Source organism: Terrapene carolina, unplaced genomic scaffold (assembly GCF_002925995.2).
Source record: "Terrapene carolina triunguis isolate 2854851 unplaced genomic scaffold, T_m_triunguis-2.0 Scaffold66, whole genome shotgun sequence".
Taxonomy (NCBI): Eukaryota; Metazoa; Chordata; order Testudines; family Emydidae; genus Terrapene; species Terrapene triunguis.
In genome coordinates this window covers 62,498,925-62,514,527 of record NW_020664417.1, presented here as the reverse complement: position 1 = coordinate 62,514,527, position 15,603 = coordinate 62,498,925, and the positions used below count along the sequence as shown (strand labels likewise).

General features: G+C 44.4%; 1 protein-coding gene across 8 annotated transcripts in view; it reads left to right on the top strand.

Annotated features, from left to right (window-relative positions):
* TBC1D1 (TBC1 domain family member 1) overlaps positions 1 to 15,603 on the top strand; it is a 199,434-nt gene that overhangs the window by 57,673 nt on the left and 126,158 nt on the right. Inside the window, exon 1 of one of the 8 annotated variants that reach the window (XM_026647994.2) lies at positions 3,019 to 3,281. The exons of the other annotated variants lie outside the window; for them this stretch is intronic. Coding sequence (XP_026503779.1) covers positions 3,252 to 3,281 — 30 coding nt within the window. The 5' untranslated portion in view covers positions 3,019 to 3,251. Of the gene's footprint in view, positions 1 to 3,018; positions 3,282 to 15,603 lie in introns of those variants that run through there. 8 annotated transcript variants of the gene reach the window in all.

The window sequence follows — 15,603 nt, the reverse complement described above, 5'->3', positions numbered from 1 at the left end:
AGCCATCCTACAGCAAAAAAACTTCAGGACCAGACTCCAAAGAGAAACTGCTGAGCTCCAGTTCATTTGCAAATTTGACACCATCAGATCAGGATTAAACAAAGACTGTGAATGGCTATCCAACTACAGAAGCAGTTTCTCCTCCCTTGGTGTTCACACCTCAACTGCTAGCAGAGCACCTCACCCTCCCTGATTGAACTAACCTCGTTATCTCCACACTGATTTATACCTGCCTCTAGAGATTTCCATTACTTGCATCTGAAGAAGTGAGGTTCTTACCCACGAAAGCTTATGCTCCCAATACTTCTGTTAGTCTCAAAGGTGCCACAGGACCCTCTGTTGCTTTTTACAGATTCAGACTAACACGGCTACCCCTCTGATACTTGACACCTTCAGAGAGTAAGCATAGTGCATACTGCATGCATAATTTTATTCTCAGGCTCTTTGCTATGAGAGCCAATTAGTTCAAGTTGGGATAGTGGCATTGAATGTGGATGCCTGAAGAACAGACTGAGACCTTCATCCTATTCCATGTTATTACCAGAAGCTTAAAATTCCAAATTATTTTGAAAAACACACCCCTGTTTTCCATTCACCTTTATGAAACTTTGGAATAACTTGTATTTTTATTGTTGTAGGGCCAGAACCTGCAACCCAAACTTTGGACCTGATCCAAAGCCCATTGAAGCCAATAGAAAGATTCCTATTGATTTCAGTGGGCTTTGGATCAGGCCCTCTGTGAGCAAAGGTTACATGATAGAGCCCTTCCTGCATTTTAGGTGGGAGGATCACTAAAATAAAACATATCTGGGATAAAGAATAATGTAAAAGTCCATTTCGCCTGACAATGAATCTCTCCTTATTGGCTGAAATTGGACAACTTACTCTGGCTTCATGGACAAACACTGCAGTCTAGTGTTTAGAGCAGTGGTTCTCAACCTATTTACCACTTTGAGCCGCCTATGCGCCCCACAATGTATTATGTGGGCCGCATCCAATACTACCTGTATGGCCCTGAGGATGTCATATAGGCTGCAGCTCTGCGCTGATTGGGCCGCAAGCAGCCTATGGGCTGTAGGTTGAGAACCACTGGTTTAGAGCAAAGGACTTTGAATCAGGGCTCCGCAGTTCTTTATATGGTTCTTCCACTGACTAAATGTGTGACCTTGAGCAAGTCACTTAACCTTTCAGTAGCTTAATTTACCCATCTGTAAAATGAACATAATATTTATGTCAACCGACTTTAAGATCCTCAGCTAAAAGGTGCAAAATGTTTAAATATATTATATTGGTAAATAGGTTTTTTCCCTCCTTGATGAAGTTGATGACTGTCCATGAGAGTGAGAAATCTAATGGCCCTGTCTAGACTGAGTGCTTTGTAAGCTCCCTCCTGCATTATCACTAACTAGCATTCTGGGCGTTCAACATCCATGATTATCATCTCAGTTATGAGCGGGTCATCAGAGGGTGAAAGGCTAGTGACCACTTCTTATTGCAATAATCATAATTGCCTCACTGTAACTTTGTATTTCCCCTTGTCTGTTTGTTGTATCCTTCTGTTGTCTCTAATTGTATACTTAGATTGTAAGTTCTTTGGTTCAGAGATTGTCTTTTCACTCAGTGTGAAGTGACCTGATCCCTGATTATGGCCTCTAGGTGCTGCAGCAATATAAATAAATAATAGTGCAGTAATGTACTGTGTTCCATAGCCCAGACTGGGACAGGTTTCTCACATGAGACATTTTCAAAGAATATCCTAGAAGAACTTAAAACTTAAGTCAGACTTTCTGCCAGAGTTGCTTGCCGTTTAGTGATGTGGAAATTGATTGAAATGTTGTAGCTACTGTACGAAACGGTGCAGGACCTATGTCTTGATTGCGGCCCTCTCATTCCATTGCTGCTTCACAGAATAATACTGTACTATGCTTTCTTTTACGAGCAAGGCTCGTATAATATACAGGATGGAGAGTTGTGACACACTGACACAGAGTAAACAAACACATGTATTTGCATGTTACAGACCTTTACATTTTGTTTCTAAGGTTGAGTGCAACCATTCTTTGATGAATTCAAATTCAGCATAGCCTTTTGATGTCAAATAAGAGACTTAATGCCATATTCTACTCCCAGCTGAGTAGTGACTTGAGAGGAGAACTTGCTTCTTAATGTCAGTTGATGTAAGTATGTGTATATTGATGTAAACGTATATGATTACAGAGACAAGGTGGGTGAGGTAATATCTTTTTCACTAACAGAAGTTGGTCCAGTACGAGACAAGCATTCAAGCTGTACAGAGCTCTTCTTCAGGTATGTTTACAGACACTCCTAGCATTTTTAACAGACGGAGCAGAGGTATGGTAGTTGAAGCACATCTGGTTTGGATGGCAAATAACATGTCTTGATCTGCCTGAAATTCACTTTACATTGATTCAAAGGTTATTTTTTGTTTTATTCTCTGTTAATGTCAGTTTGTTTTTTAAACTAGAGAGACTAAACCCAAAATACTAATGTCAATAGCTTACTTAGAAATAACTAAGATTATTTAGGAAACTTGCATTTTTGCCAGTTTAAAAGAGAAGCTTGTTTTTGCTTTCAATTTGTATTTAAAACATTTATTTGACATTGGCATTTTTCTAGAAAGCTACGTTAACTGTTGTTTTTTTTTTTTTAAACACCGGCTATGAATACTGTCTTTATGCTGAGCTACTTTATGCTATGTTCAGCGCTGGTTGGCAGTATAGTTTGTATTTTTTTGCCTTTAAATCATTGATATGTTATTACAGTGCTGTTAAGCGCAAGCTACCACATTTCACAACTTCCTGAATAATCCACACAGCAGCACTCTGTTAGTACTTTTCTTTCTCTCCCTTTTCGTCCGAGTAGGTGGAGTCTCTTCTCAAAGCTGCCTGTGGCATATTCCCCTCCTCCCCTTACCCACCCAGCCCTTTCCTTTCTTTCACTGAATCTCTGAGATAGACTGTGTGGAATTGCGAAGTCTCAAAGACCAGTGACCTCATAGTTACTGTAGAGTCTGGGAAGTGAACATGCTTCTTTGCAGCATGAGACGGGCTGCCTAAAAAACTGTTTCTAAAGAAGGCTTTTTCTCCTTTTCACAATAAATTAGGCTACTGCTTGATGCAAATGTAAGAGGGTTGTTTATCAGACAAAAGCAGGCAAGAAGTGGAAAAAAGAGGCAGTGAAAGTGGCTAAAGTTACAACAGCGTGTGGTGATCTGTGTCTGATCTTGTAAGATGTCACCATTGTTCAGCTGGGTGGCTAAGGTAGGAGGAGTTTTCACTCACTTTATGTATTCTTTTTTTAAAAAGTGTAAGAACTACCAGATTTTTTTTACACTGTTAAATCACAGAAATGAGGCATGGGGTGAAGAGCCATATTGCACTTTTTAACTGTGTCAAGTAAAATTAGAAAGACGTTTTTTAATATATAGGTATATAAAATTGTGTTGAGATAAACTGAAGTTATGGTTATTGTTGGATGTTGTATCTTACAGCTGATTTTGTGAAATCAAGAAAAGTATAATTAAAACTGTACTGTAAGTCTGGTCTTATAGCTTATTTGAGTGTAGTAGTTCTTGTTTGCTTTGGAAAAGATGTAATGGCACTCGCACTGTTCTTGTTCAGAATTTTAGCCAGAGGTTCACAGTGAATATGAAACCAATTTTGGATGTAGGCAAATAATGTGCAAGTCACCTAACTTCCCCGTGCCTCGGTTTCCTCAAATGCAAAATTGATGCGACGCCTTCCTCATGGAAGTGTTATGAGGATACGTTAATGAATGTCTGTGTAATACTTGACCACCTTTGTTAATTTTGTTGAGCTTTTCAGATAAAAGGTTTTGTTTTCTATTCCATCTTGCAAAATATCTTGAAAAAAGAGCCTCTTTAAATTTAAATTCTAGTTATTTTGCAGGGCAGTGTTCCCCTTTATTTGCCAGCCTGGCCTTTATACTCTGCTTAAGTGGTTATCGCACTAGTGGCATGTTGAAAATTACAGTCCCCTCTACTGTCACTGGGTCTAGTCCTGTCTCGCCCTCACAGCAATATGTCCCCCCGCTTACATATTCTCTGTCTGTTGCATGAACACTCATTTGTTGTGGTTGCCCTGGAAATGACATTCTCTGACTTCCATGCGAGCTGTCACAAACATACCCAGTCTTATGGATGATTGTTTCCAAAAAATGATGATTTTGTTGTGTAAATATTTAAACAATTATCAGACTGGGATAACTTGTCAGCTGGACAAAGCAGTGGGTCAAAAAGAAGCTAAGGTTGGAACTTTACAAGGCAGTACTTGTAGTACATCGGCTTGGCTAGTTCTCAGTAGTAGGTAGCACTGCTGACAACACTCCTAACTTTGTTTATAAGAATATCTCATGGCTTTAAAAAAATCTCTAATATTTTTAAGCTGTTTTGTGTTTAATTTTATTCTACTTTTTATGGAAGTTAATCAATATTACTAATTTGGATAGAAAGTGAAACAAAACGGGTGTGTAGAAATTTCTAATTAGGCGGTTAACACAGAAGTGTTCTGGCTGCCAAAACCAGATCAGTAAAAGCCAATTAGGAGGAGTCTACCCACTGGTAAATACTTATTTACATTTTAAAAACAAACATAAGGTCCTGCCAATCTTTGTAAGCCATCCCAGCTATCTGCTCCTCACCACATCCTGGTCCATTCCAGAATAGGGAGTGGTACAAAGTGACAAAACTGCCCAGAAAACAGAGCCTTCTCTAACTCCACCTCTTAAAAACAAACAAAATGCCTCCCAATAGAGCAGGTGTTTAGTAGCATCTGTTAAGGCTTCAGTCCTGTAAACACCTATGCATGACAGTAACTTTATTCACAGGAACAATCCCTTTGAAGTAACGTGTGTTCACAGAATTAGGCCCCTGATTGGGCATTGACGCTGCCTCTGGGTACATCTTCCTTGCAGATTTAACCCAGGCTCTTATTTGGGTGTTGCCCTTAACCTGGCTCCCATCCCTAGGCAGCGCATGACTCTTGCATTTGAGGAGGTTGTGCGCAAGTGCAGAAGTTCCCTAGAAGTGGGGGGGCCCACTGGCGCCCAGACTGTGACCCCCCCCCCACACTCTGCCTCCTCCCCCTGAGGCTCTGCCCACACTCCACCCTCTGCTCTGCCCCGAGGCCCCATTCTCGCTCGGCCTCTTCTCCTGATGCCCCCCTGCTTGCTGCTCGCTCCTCTCTGCCTCCTTTCCTGAGGCTCAACTCACCACTTGCTCCTTTCCATCCCCTCCCCCGAACTCTATGCTGCTTTCTACCCCCTCCTGTCTTAAGGGTGAGTGACGGGGGGAAGAGGGTAGAGAGGGGCAAGTGGCAGGTGGGGAGGACCTAGGGGGAAGAGGTGGAGTTGAGGGCGGGTAGAGGTGTAGCGAGGGGCCTGGGGTGGGGGGAAAGAGGCGCAGCACGGGCAGGGCCATGGGGGAAGAGACAGAGTGGGAGTAGGGCCTTGGGGTGGAGTGTGGGTAGGGCCATGGTCCGGGTGCTGGTGGCCACCCCATTTCTCAGGAGCTTCCGGAAGTGGCGCTCCAAAGGCAGCAGGCCAGCATACCTCCAGAGGGAGGTGCGCCACATCCAGCATTTCTTGCCCCGTTTGGAGATGCTTAGCCTCTCCAAGCCTCTTATACTTGCTGCTCATGCTCCCATCAACACACAGTCCTCTTGCCCAAGTTTCGTGGTGCTTTGAACCTGAGCTAGCTGGCCTGCCCTGGGGTATAGGCTAAAGCCTGAGTTAGGCTTTCACATGGGCTGGTAACCCACCCACTTCATAATGAGTAGCAGGCTAAAGCACTTGATTGCTGATAGTCCTCCAGTGCCTTTCCACAATTCCGTCTGTGTGCCCAGAACAACAGACAAGTTTTCCCACAATTCATTGGGAAAGAATCATAGATCAGCTTAGCTTACTGCAGCACAAAGAACCAGTAGCCCATGTGACACAGACGGGAGTGCAGCACCAGTTAGGACACAGTAACTTGGGTGTGGCTTTGCAGTGCCGGCACTGCTGCTCGCATCTGGGCTAGGCTAATCCAGGAGCTCAGACCTGCGTGCCAATCACCCAGGCTACCTGTGCAGTGAAGTCATATCCTTTGTGTGTGTGCTGTGCACCCTTAAACTTGTCAGTAGCCTTAGGTAACTAAATAAAATGATACCTAAAAATGCTGAATTTTTAAGAGTGATCTCTGTCTATGAAATGTTTCTTCGTATTCTGATACAATCTAGTGCTACCCATTAGAATTCCCCTTGCTAAAGTTCTGCCATGATTTCTATTATAAAACTATATTTGGATGTTTCTTATAATACGTGTCTCTGAGACAAGATATAGTGATCAAGTTCTTGGCCTAGGCATGAAACTACAAATTGATCTGGCTTAGAGGCAAAGGGTTTATGTTCAGGAAGTCCGGAGGGCAAAGCTACTATTGTTTGTTTTTAAATATGGGTTTTAAAATAATTTTTTCTTCCTTTTTACGATGTCTTTTTAAATACAGATCACTACAGTATCTATTGCCCATTTTCTTAATGTTTTGTTAAACTAGCACTTAATTCCCTACAAACACACACTGCAGTCAACTATGCTTGGCTCCACCTCTCCTTTTCTTGACCCTCAATGAGTGACTTGCATTGCAAATATTTTTACTAGGGCTGTCGATTAACCACGGTTAACTCAGACGATTAACTCAAAAAAATTAATCGTGATTAATCGCACTGTTAAACAATAGAATACCAATTGAAATTTATTAAATATTTTGGGATGCTTTTCTACATTTTCAAATATATCAATTTCAGTTACAACACAGAATACAAAGTGTACAGTGCTCACTTTATATTATTTTTGATTACAAATATTTGAACTGTAAAATGATAAACAAAAGAAATAGTATTTTTCAATTCAACTCATACAAGTACTATAGTGCAATCTCTTTATCATAAAAGTGCAACTTACAAATGTCGTTTTTTGTTACATAACTGCACTCAAAACCAAAACAATGTAAAACTTTAGAGCCTCCAAGTCCACTCAGTCCTACTTCTTTTTCAGCCAATCGCTAAGAGAAACAAGTTTGTTTACATTTACGGAAGATGCTGCTGCACACTTCTTAATTACAATGTTACCTGAAAGGGAGAACAAGTGTTCGCATGGCAGTGTTGTAGCTGACATCGCAAGATATTTACGTGCCAGATGCGCTAAAGATTTATATGCCTCTTCATGCTTCAGCCATCATTCCAGAGGACATGCTTCCATGCTGATGATGCTTGTTGAAAAAATGTGTTAATTAAATTTGTGACTGAACTCCTTGGGGGAAAATTGTATGTCTCCTGTTCTGTTTTACCCGCATTCTGCCATATATTTCATGTTACAGCAGTCTCAGATGATGACCCAGCACATGTTGTTCATTTTAAGAACACTTTCACTGCAAATTTGAGGAGATACCAATGTGAAATTTCTAAAGATAGCTACAGCATTCAATCAAGGTTTAAGAATCTGAAGTGCCTTTCAAAATCTCAGAGGGATGAGGTGTGGAGCCTGCTTTCAGAAGTCTTAAAAGAGCAACACTCCAATGCAGAAACTACAGAACCCAAACCACTAAAAAAGAAAATCAACCTTCTGCTGGTGGCATCTGACTCAGATGATGAAAATGAACATGCATCGGTCCACACTGCTCTCGATCATTATCGAGCAGAACCCGTCATCAGCATGGAATGATGGTTGAAGCATGAAGGGAAATATGAATCTTTAGTACATCTTGCATGTAAATATCTTGCGACGCGGGCTACAACAGTGCCATGCAAATGCCTGTTCTCACTTTCTGGTGACATTGTAAACAAGAAGGCAGCATTATCTTCTGCAAATGTAAACAAACTTATTTGTCTGAGCGATTGGCTAAACAAGAAGTAGGAGCGATTGGACTTGTAGGCTCTAAAGTTTTACATTGTTTTATTTTTGAATGCAGGCTTTTTTTGGTACATAATTCTACATTTGTAAGTTGCACTTTCATGTTAAAGAGATTGCATTACAGTACTTGTATTAGGTGAATTGAAAAATACTATTTCTTTTGTTTTTTTACAGTGCAAAAATTTCTAATAAAAATAAATGTAAAGTGAGCACTGTACACTTTGTATTCTGTGTTGTAATTGAAATCAATATATTTGAAAATGTATCCAAAATATTTAAATAAACGGTATTCTATTATTGTTTAACAGCATGATTAATTTTTGTAATCGTGCGATTAATCATGATTAATTTTTTTAATCATTTGACAGCCCTAATTTTTACCTATATGGATGAGGGATTTGGCCTTTGTTAAGAAGGCTCCATTCAGGATCATCCTTTTAGATTATAAACTGTGTGGGGCAGGAACCCATCATGTTGTTTGTCTGTAAAGTACAATACATGTTCAAGCTGCTGTATTAATTCCAACATAACTTTCACTAAATCTGAAGAATGTTTAATGTGGGTGACAGAGTAATGTAAAAAGAACAGTAAGTATGATATTCTGGTTAAGTGTTTTGTAAGAGCAGAATTTAGTGAAGGAGAGTGGGTAGTTAGGGGAGAAAATACCCCAACCCTGCTCGTGTGCTTGGGCTCGTTGAAGTCCGTGGGACTGCTTGTGTAAGAGTTGAAGGATTGGGCACCTATTGCTCTTCAAAACAGAATGGCAGCAATATGTGATAGAGCAAAATAACAGTGGATTGGTCAGGTCAAGAAAAACATAGGACCTGGGTTAAAATCCTGGCCTTGTTGAAGTCAATGGGAATTTTGTCATTGTCTTCAGTGGACCAGATTTCACACCCCTGTACAAACCGTTGGTGTCTCAGAATTTACCAAGATATTTTTCAACTATTTATCTGATAATCTAGTCTCATTTGTTTCTTTGGGCAAAAAAAAGTCGTCATTGTTTGCTTGCAGATATTTAAAATGGAAATGTTCAGTTTAATGGGGATGTTCCTTGGGGTTCTTCAGGTCTGTATATTTCTTTCATGCTGTGAACATTGGGCCTGGTTCATGCCCTCTTTGCTCAGATGTGAATGAATATAGAACATGCAAGGCAAGGTAGAATTGGGCTCATTGTATTCTTGTAGCTGGCCCATATTCAAAGCCCTTCGTTTTGGTATTTCCCATTTGCTCTGAAAAATTCCCAAGTTTTGAAGAAGCTGATGTGTGGGTTTTACCATTTTTTTCATCCAAATTTCACCCAAAACCAGCAGTTTTTCACAGAGGAAATGGATGCAGCCATGCTGAAGGGAGGGGTCAGGAGGGGAGCAGAAGGCTGCACCTTGTGAGTACTGACCCCCCTGCTGAAGAGAACCTCGTCTGCTTCCGCTGCACCCCTACCCTCCTCTACCCTCTGCCTGCTGCTCTTCAATTTTAGTATTTACAATTTTCACACTTTTTAAATTTTTAGAATGAACACTGATAAACTCCTGGGATTTAAAAAAAAAAAAATTACTGAAAATAAAGGGCCTTACTGTACAGCCATAATATATCAAAGTATGCATAAAACAGTTAATTGATTTAGTTACCATAGTGCCCATGGGCCCCCGTTAGGATTGTAACTCCATTGTGTTGTACTGTGCCAAGCACATACATAGCAATGGTCCTTACAGCTGAACTTGTGTTCTACAATAAGTTTGTGATGTTGTTTATTTCCCCACAGCTTCAGAGAAGTCCTATTAAAAAAACAAGTGTAATATGCTATTTACAGTTGTCCAGGGTACAACTGTCCAGTTGTACAGTTGTCCAGGGTATGAACACTTCAGTCACTTCATATCCAGTTGTGCTGCTAATTTAACAATAATATAACTACTTCCAGTGTCTTTTTAAGATTATAAATTCTTCAGTGTAAAAACTATCTGTATTTGTGAAATACCGCCATACATTTATGGTGCTAAATGAATAATAGTTCTTTCTAAAGTGAAGTTCCTGGCTGTGTAAGTTTCAGCTTGCAAAGGTTTTCTACTGAATCACTGAAGCCTTTTGGAGTGAAGTTCTTATAAGCATCTGCTTTCAGATCCCGGTCGACCTCCAAATCTAATAACGAACTGATCTCCAGCAAGACTGAATGACTAGCTGAACTTGCTACTTTATAACTCTTACCAGGGTCTAGCCCAGAGGTGGGCAAACTACGGCCTGCGGGACCATCCTGCCCGGCTGCTGAGCTCCCGGCCAGGGAGGCTATCCCCGGCCTCTCCCCTGCTGTCCCCCCTCCCCTGTAGCCATGCTGGAAGCACTCTGGCTGACCAATCCTGCCCAGCTGCGCGGCTTGCGCTCGCCCACCTCACAGGCTTTCCAGTAAGCCTGTCCTGCCTGCCGCTCTGAGTGGCATGGTAAGGGGGTGGGGAGTGGTGGGGTTGGATAAGGGGTTAGGTGGTCCCGGGGAGGCAGTCAGGGGACAGGGAGCAGGGGGTGGTTGGATAGGGGGTGGGGTCCCGGGGGGCGGTTAGCGGTGGGGGGTCCCAGGGGACGGTTAGCGGTGGGGTCCCGGGGGACGGTCAGAGGATAGGGAGCAGGGGGCGGTTCAATGGGGTGGAGGTTCTGGGGGCAGTCAGGGGATGGGGAATGGGGTGGGGGGGTTGGAAAAGTGTGGGAGTCCCCGGGGGGCCTGTCAGGGGGCGGGGGTGTGGATAGGGGGCGGGGCAGTCAGGGAACAGGGAGCAGGGGGAGGGGTTGGATAGGGGGCGGTCCCGGGAGGGGGCGTTCAGGGGACAAGGAGCAGGGGAGGTTGGATGGGTTGGGGGCTCTGAGGGGTGCAGTCACGGAGCGGGAAGTGTGAGGGAGCGGATAGGGAGCAGGGGCCAGGCTGTTTGGGGAGGCACAGCCTTCCCTACCTGGCCCTTCATACCATTTCGCAACCCCAATCTGGCCCTCAGGCCAAAAAGTTTGCCCACCCCTGGTCTAGCCTCTACAAATCTAAATACAACATTTAGATCCCAGCTCAGTCCTCCTTCTGTTACTCACCCAAGTAGTCCTATTGAAGTCGGTAGTACTACCTGTAAGAACAAGGCAAGCACAGTTTTGGGGGCCAAATCAGTGGCAAAACAATCGTTAGGTTCAGTGGGAGCAGACTAGTGTTATTGGCCCCTTAGGTAATATGAGACAATACTACAGAGTGGTTTAAACTTTACATTTGACTATGCAGTTCATCTTTATTTAGTTCTCTTGCTATCAGCTTTATAGTCTGAAATATTAGTTATGTTTTAAGCCACCTTGCTAAGAGGCTCAGGCCTGGTCTATACCTAAAACCTAGGTTGACCTAGCAACATTGCTCACGGCTGTGAAAAATTTCACGCCTTAAGTCAGTCTAACCCCACTGTAGACTCAGCTAGGTCAACAGAAGAATTCTTCCATTTAACTAGTAACCACCTTTTGAGTGGATGGATTTACTACAGCAACAGAAAAACCCCTTTGGTTGCTGTAGTGCTGGTACTGTAGACATACCGCAAATGTGATGAAATGTCTATTTTAGGAATGCACATTAGAGATGAATGTGATTGAGAATACTCAGCCTGCAATTCAGCACTGAATTCCCCAGGCACCAGTGACTTTTGGGAAAACTCAGCCGATGCTGAAATAGCAGTTGAGCAAAAGAAGTAAACAAATATTATTCACTCCCTAGCCTCGACAGACACCCTCCTTTAGCTTCTGCTTCTTGGACCATCCGCAACAACAGTACGAATTATAAGAAGGGATGTTGGCCATATCAACATTTTGGGGATCATCACCTTTCACCTTCCTCTGCTCCAGCCTCACAAAAAGGCAGGCCATGCAGCCTTTGCCAAGTCCAGCATCCATCAGTGTCATTTCATGGATCAGTTCACAGGGTTGCAGGAATGTTTGCAGCTCATATTTCTCCTCCTGAGAATCTAAAAGTCGTATCGTCTCTGAGAAGCCTCCGCCCTAAAAAGATGTTGAGAATACATTGATCCCTGTGCCAGCTAGTAAACATTTGCATTCTCAAAAATCAAACACTTATAAAAAGACATCTCAAAGGTTGATGGACTTGGGGCAGTATGTGTGGCACAGGCATTGGCGAGAGGATGTAGGAGGTAAATCTTCAGCAGAGATCCTGTTAACCAAAATACAGCCTGAAGTAAACTTATTTTACCAAGCCAGACTTAAAACTAGCAAGTTAGAGGTGGAATACTGATGGACCCATAAATGGCAGAGGTATATTATCAAGACAAAAAAAGCTGAGTTCCTTTGCTTTCTTGGCATACAGAGATATGCAAAACCTGTGAGGGGACATGCCCTAAACAGATCTTATCAATTAACTCAGATGCACAGGATAGTAATTCAGGGGAGAGAAGCTGTGAAGACTTATGCTTTGTCTACACTGTACTTTCATTGTTAAAACTTTTGTCGCTCAGGGGTGTGAAAAACACCCCCAGCCCACCAGACCCCGAACAACAGACAAAAGTTTTAATGATGAAAAGTGCCGGTGTGGACAGCGCTTCTTCCGCAGGAACCACTCTTCTGTCGATGAAGCTACTGCTCCTCATTGGGGGTGGTTTTATTTTGTCGCTGGGAGACCTTTCTTGTAGCAAGAAAGGATTTGCAGCAAGATCTTTCAAAAGCTGTGAAGTTGCTTCCCTAAGAATAGGGAAGAGGTTAATAGGTATCTTTATCTGGTAAGGTATCAGAGGGGTAGCCGTGTTACAGCTGGATCTGTAAAAAAGCAACAGAGAGTCCTGTGGCACCTTGAAGACTAAGGCCTTGGCTACACTTGCACCTGTACAGCGCTGCGAGTTAAACCTGACTTCGTGCAGCTGAGTAGGGAAAGCGCTGAAGTCTGTCCACACTGACAGCTGCCCAGCGCACTGTCGTGGCCACATTTGCGGCAATAGCAGCTCTATTGGGAGCAGTGCATTATGGGCAGCTATCCCACAGAGCACCTTTTCCCATTCTGGCACCGTGAGTTGTGGGAAGGGGGCGTGGGTGCGGGGGATTCTGGGTCCTGTCCCAATGCCCCGTGATGCATCGCTTCGCATCCCAGAAATCCCATTGTTTCCATCCACCTTTGGCGCCATCTTTCAACGGTTTCTGTGCAGCGCGATCTGTCTGCGGGAAATGGAGTCCAAACTGCTGAGGCGTATGCTGACGAGTCTCACCAGCATGTCACGTCTGGCTGTCGAACTATTCCTTAAGATCCAAAGTGACAGTGAGAGTGAGGGTGAGGAGTCCGACGATGCTATCGAGCCGCGTAACGCGTATGACACGAAATTGCTTGTGGCATTCACAGACATGCTCAGCACCGTGGAATGCCGCTTTTGAGCTCGGGAAACAAGCACCGAGTGGTGGGATCACATCGTCATGGAAGTCTGGGATGATGAGCAGTGGCTGCAGAACTTTCGGATGAGAAAAGCCACTTTCATGGGACTGTGTGAGGAGCTTCCCCCACCCTGCGGTGCAAGGACACGAGATTGAGAGCTGCCCTGCCAGTGGAGAAGCGGATGGCTATTGCAATCTGGAAGCTGGCAACTCCAGACAGCTACCGGTCGGTCGCAAACCAGTTTGGAGTGGGAAAGTCGACCGTTGGAATTGTGTTGATGCAAGTTTGCAAGGCCATTAATCGCATCCTGCTCAGAAGAACCGTGACTCTGGGTAACGTGCAGCAAATAGTGGATGGCTTTGCACAAAAGGGGTTCCCTAACTGTGGAGGGGTGATAGATGGGACGCACATTCCTATTCTGGCACCACCCCACCTAGGATCCGAGTACGTTAATTGGCAGGGGTATTTCTCTATGGTTCTCCAGGCGCTTGTGGATCACCGTGGGCGTTTCATTGACATTAACACAGGCTGGCCCGGAAAGGTGCATGACGCACACATCTTTCGGAACACTTGGCTGTTCAGGAAGATGCAGGCCGGGACTTTTTTCCCAGAGCGGAAGATCACGGTAGGGGAAGTTGAAATGCCCATTGTGATCCTTGGAGATCCCGCTTACCTGTTAATGCCGTGGCTCATGAAACCCTACACAGGGAGCCTTGACAGCAGCAAGGAACAGTTCAACTACAGGCTGAGCCAGTGCCGAATGACTGTGGAGTGTGCCTTTGGCCGTTTAAAGGGCTGCTGGCGATCTCTGTATGGGAAGCTGGACTTGGCCGAAAACAACATCCCCGTGGTTATATCCGCGTGCTGTGCCCTCCATAATATTTGTGAAGGGAAGGGTGAAAGCTTCACTCAGGCATGGACCTCCGAGGTTCAACACTTGGAGGTTGAATTTGCACAGCCAGAGAGCAGGGCTATTACAGGGGCCCAGCGTGGGGCTGCAAGGATTAGGGATGCCTTGAGGGAGCAATTTGAGGCTGAAAACCAGCAGTGATATCTGGTGCCCTGCACGGGAGTGAAGTGCAGTAGTTCCAATCTTTAGGAATCAGTGTCTGCTTAGCAGACAAGCAGACTTGCAGTGCCTGTTTATTTCCTGGGCTAAGGACTCTTTTACTTTATGCAATAATAAAGAATGTTTTCAAAGCCAAAGAATCCATTTATTGAAAAGAAACAAGGGGGTGGAGTGGGGAACAGTACAATCACAGATTCGCATTTGTCCTGTCTGGTGTGCTGTGCAGTGAGTGCTGCACTTCAGGACAGCTATACTGCATGGTGATGGGGGTTGAGTGCAGAGGGTAAGGGTTGTGGTTTTCAGGGCTGGGTGGTGAAGATACTGGTGTTGAAGGCAGCGGGTGGCGTGAAAAACACGGAAGTTGGGGAAAGTGGGTTGGAGGTGACAGTGGGGCACAACGGCTAGAGTTTTGGGACAAGGGCTGTAGGGGGGGGTGGCTTTTGCGTTTGTGGTACTGCTCCTCTTTCTGCATGGCTACCAGCTCCTGGATAACATCTGCTTGGCGCTCCAGGATGCTTATGAGCCTATCAGTGCTTTGCTGCCGGTGCGCGGTGCTTTGCCGCCGGTGCGCTGCGTTTTCCTGGCGGATCCTGCTTTCTCTCTCCCTCCAGTCCTGTGCTTTCTCATTCTCTTTAATAGATTGCCGCATCACTTCTTGCAGCATGTCTTCTTTGCTTTTTCGCGGTCTCTTCCTGAGTCTTTGCAGTCTCTGAGCAGGCGATAAGAGGGACGGCTGAGGTCTCAAGGTTGATGCAGCTGTATAGGCAAAATGCAACATTTAACAGAGGCAGCATTGTTTATAGCAGACAGAGTAATGATTCCCCCCGCACTTAAGGAGTAGAAAACACACAGGGTCTACACAATAGCATAATTTTCCCGTCCGAAACAGAGCACACATATCCCACGGGAGCCTCAAAACGGTGAGTAAGGGGGACTGATTGTTTCAGGGCTGCACTGTCCTCTGGGTTTCTGTGCCTTGGGGAGAGCCAACAGCTTCAGGGGGCACCTACACTGAACACTGTCCCAACATTTTCCACAGGAGTTTGTCCTGGACGATATCTCGCTGCTGAGGGTGACCTGGGAAGCAAGAGAGGGTCTTCTACTGCAATGCGGCTCCCGCCCTGGCCCATATGCAGCTTGCCTGTGTGCAGCAATGGTCCCCCCGCCCCTCGCGGCACAGTGGCGCGGACATGTTAGCCTGGCTGGGACAAGGACCACGGTGGCTCTCCCAATA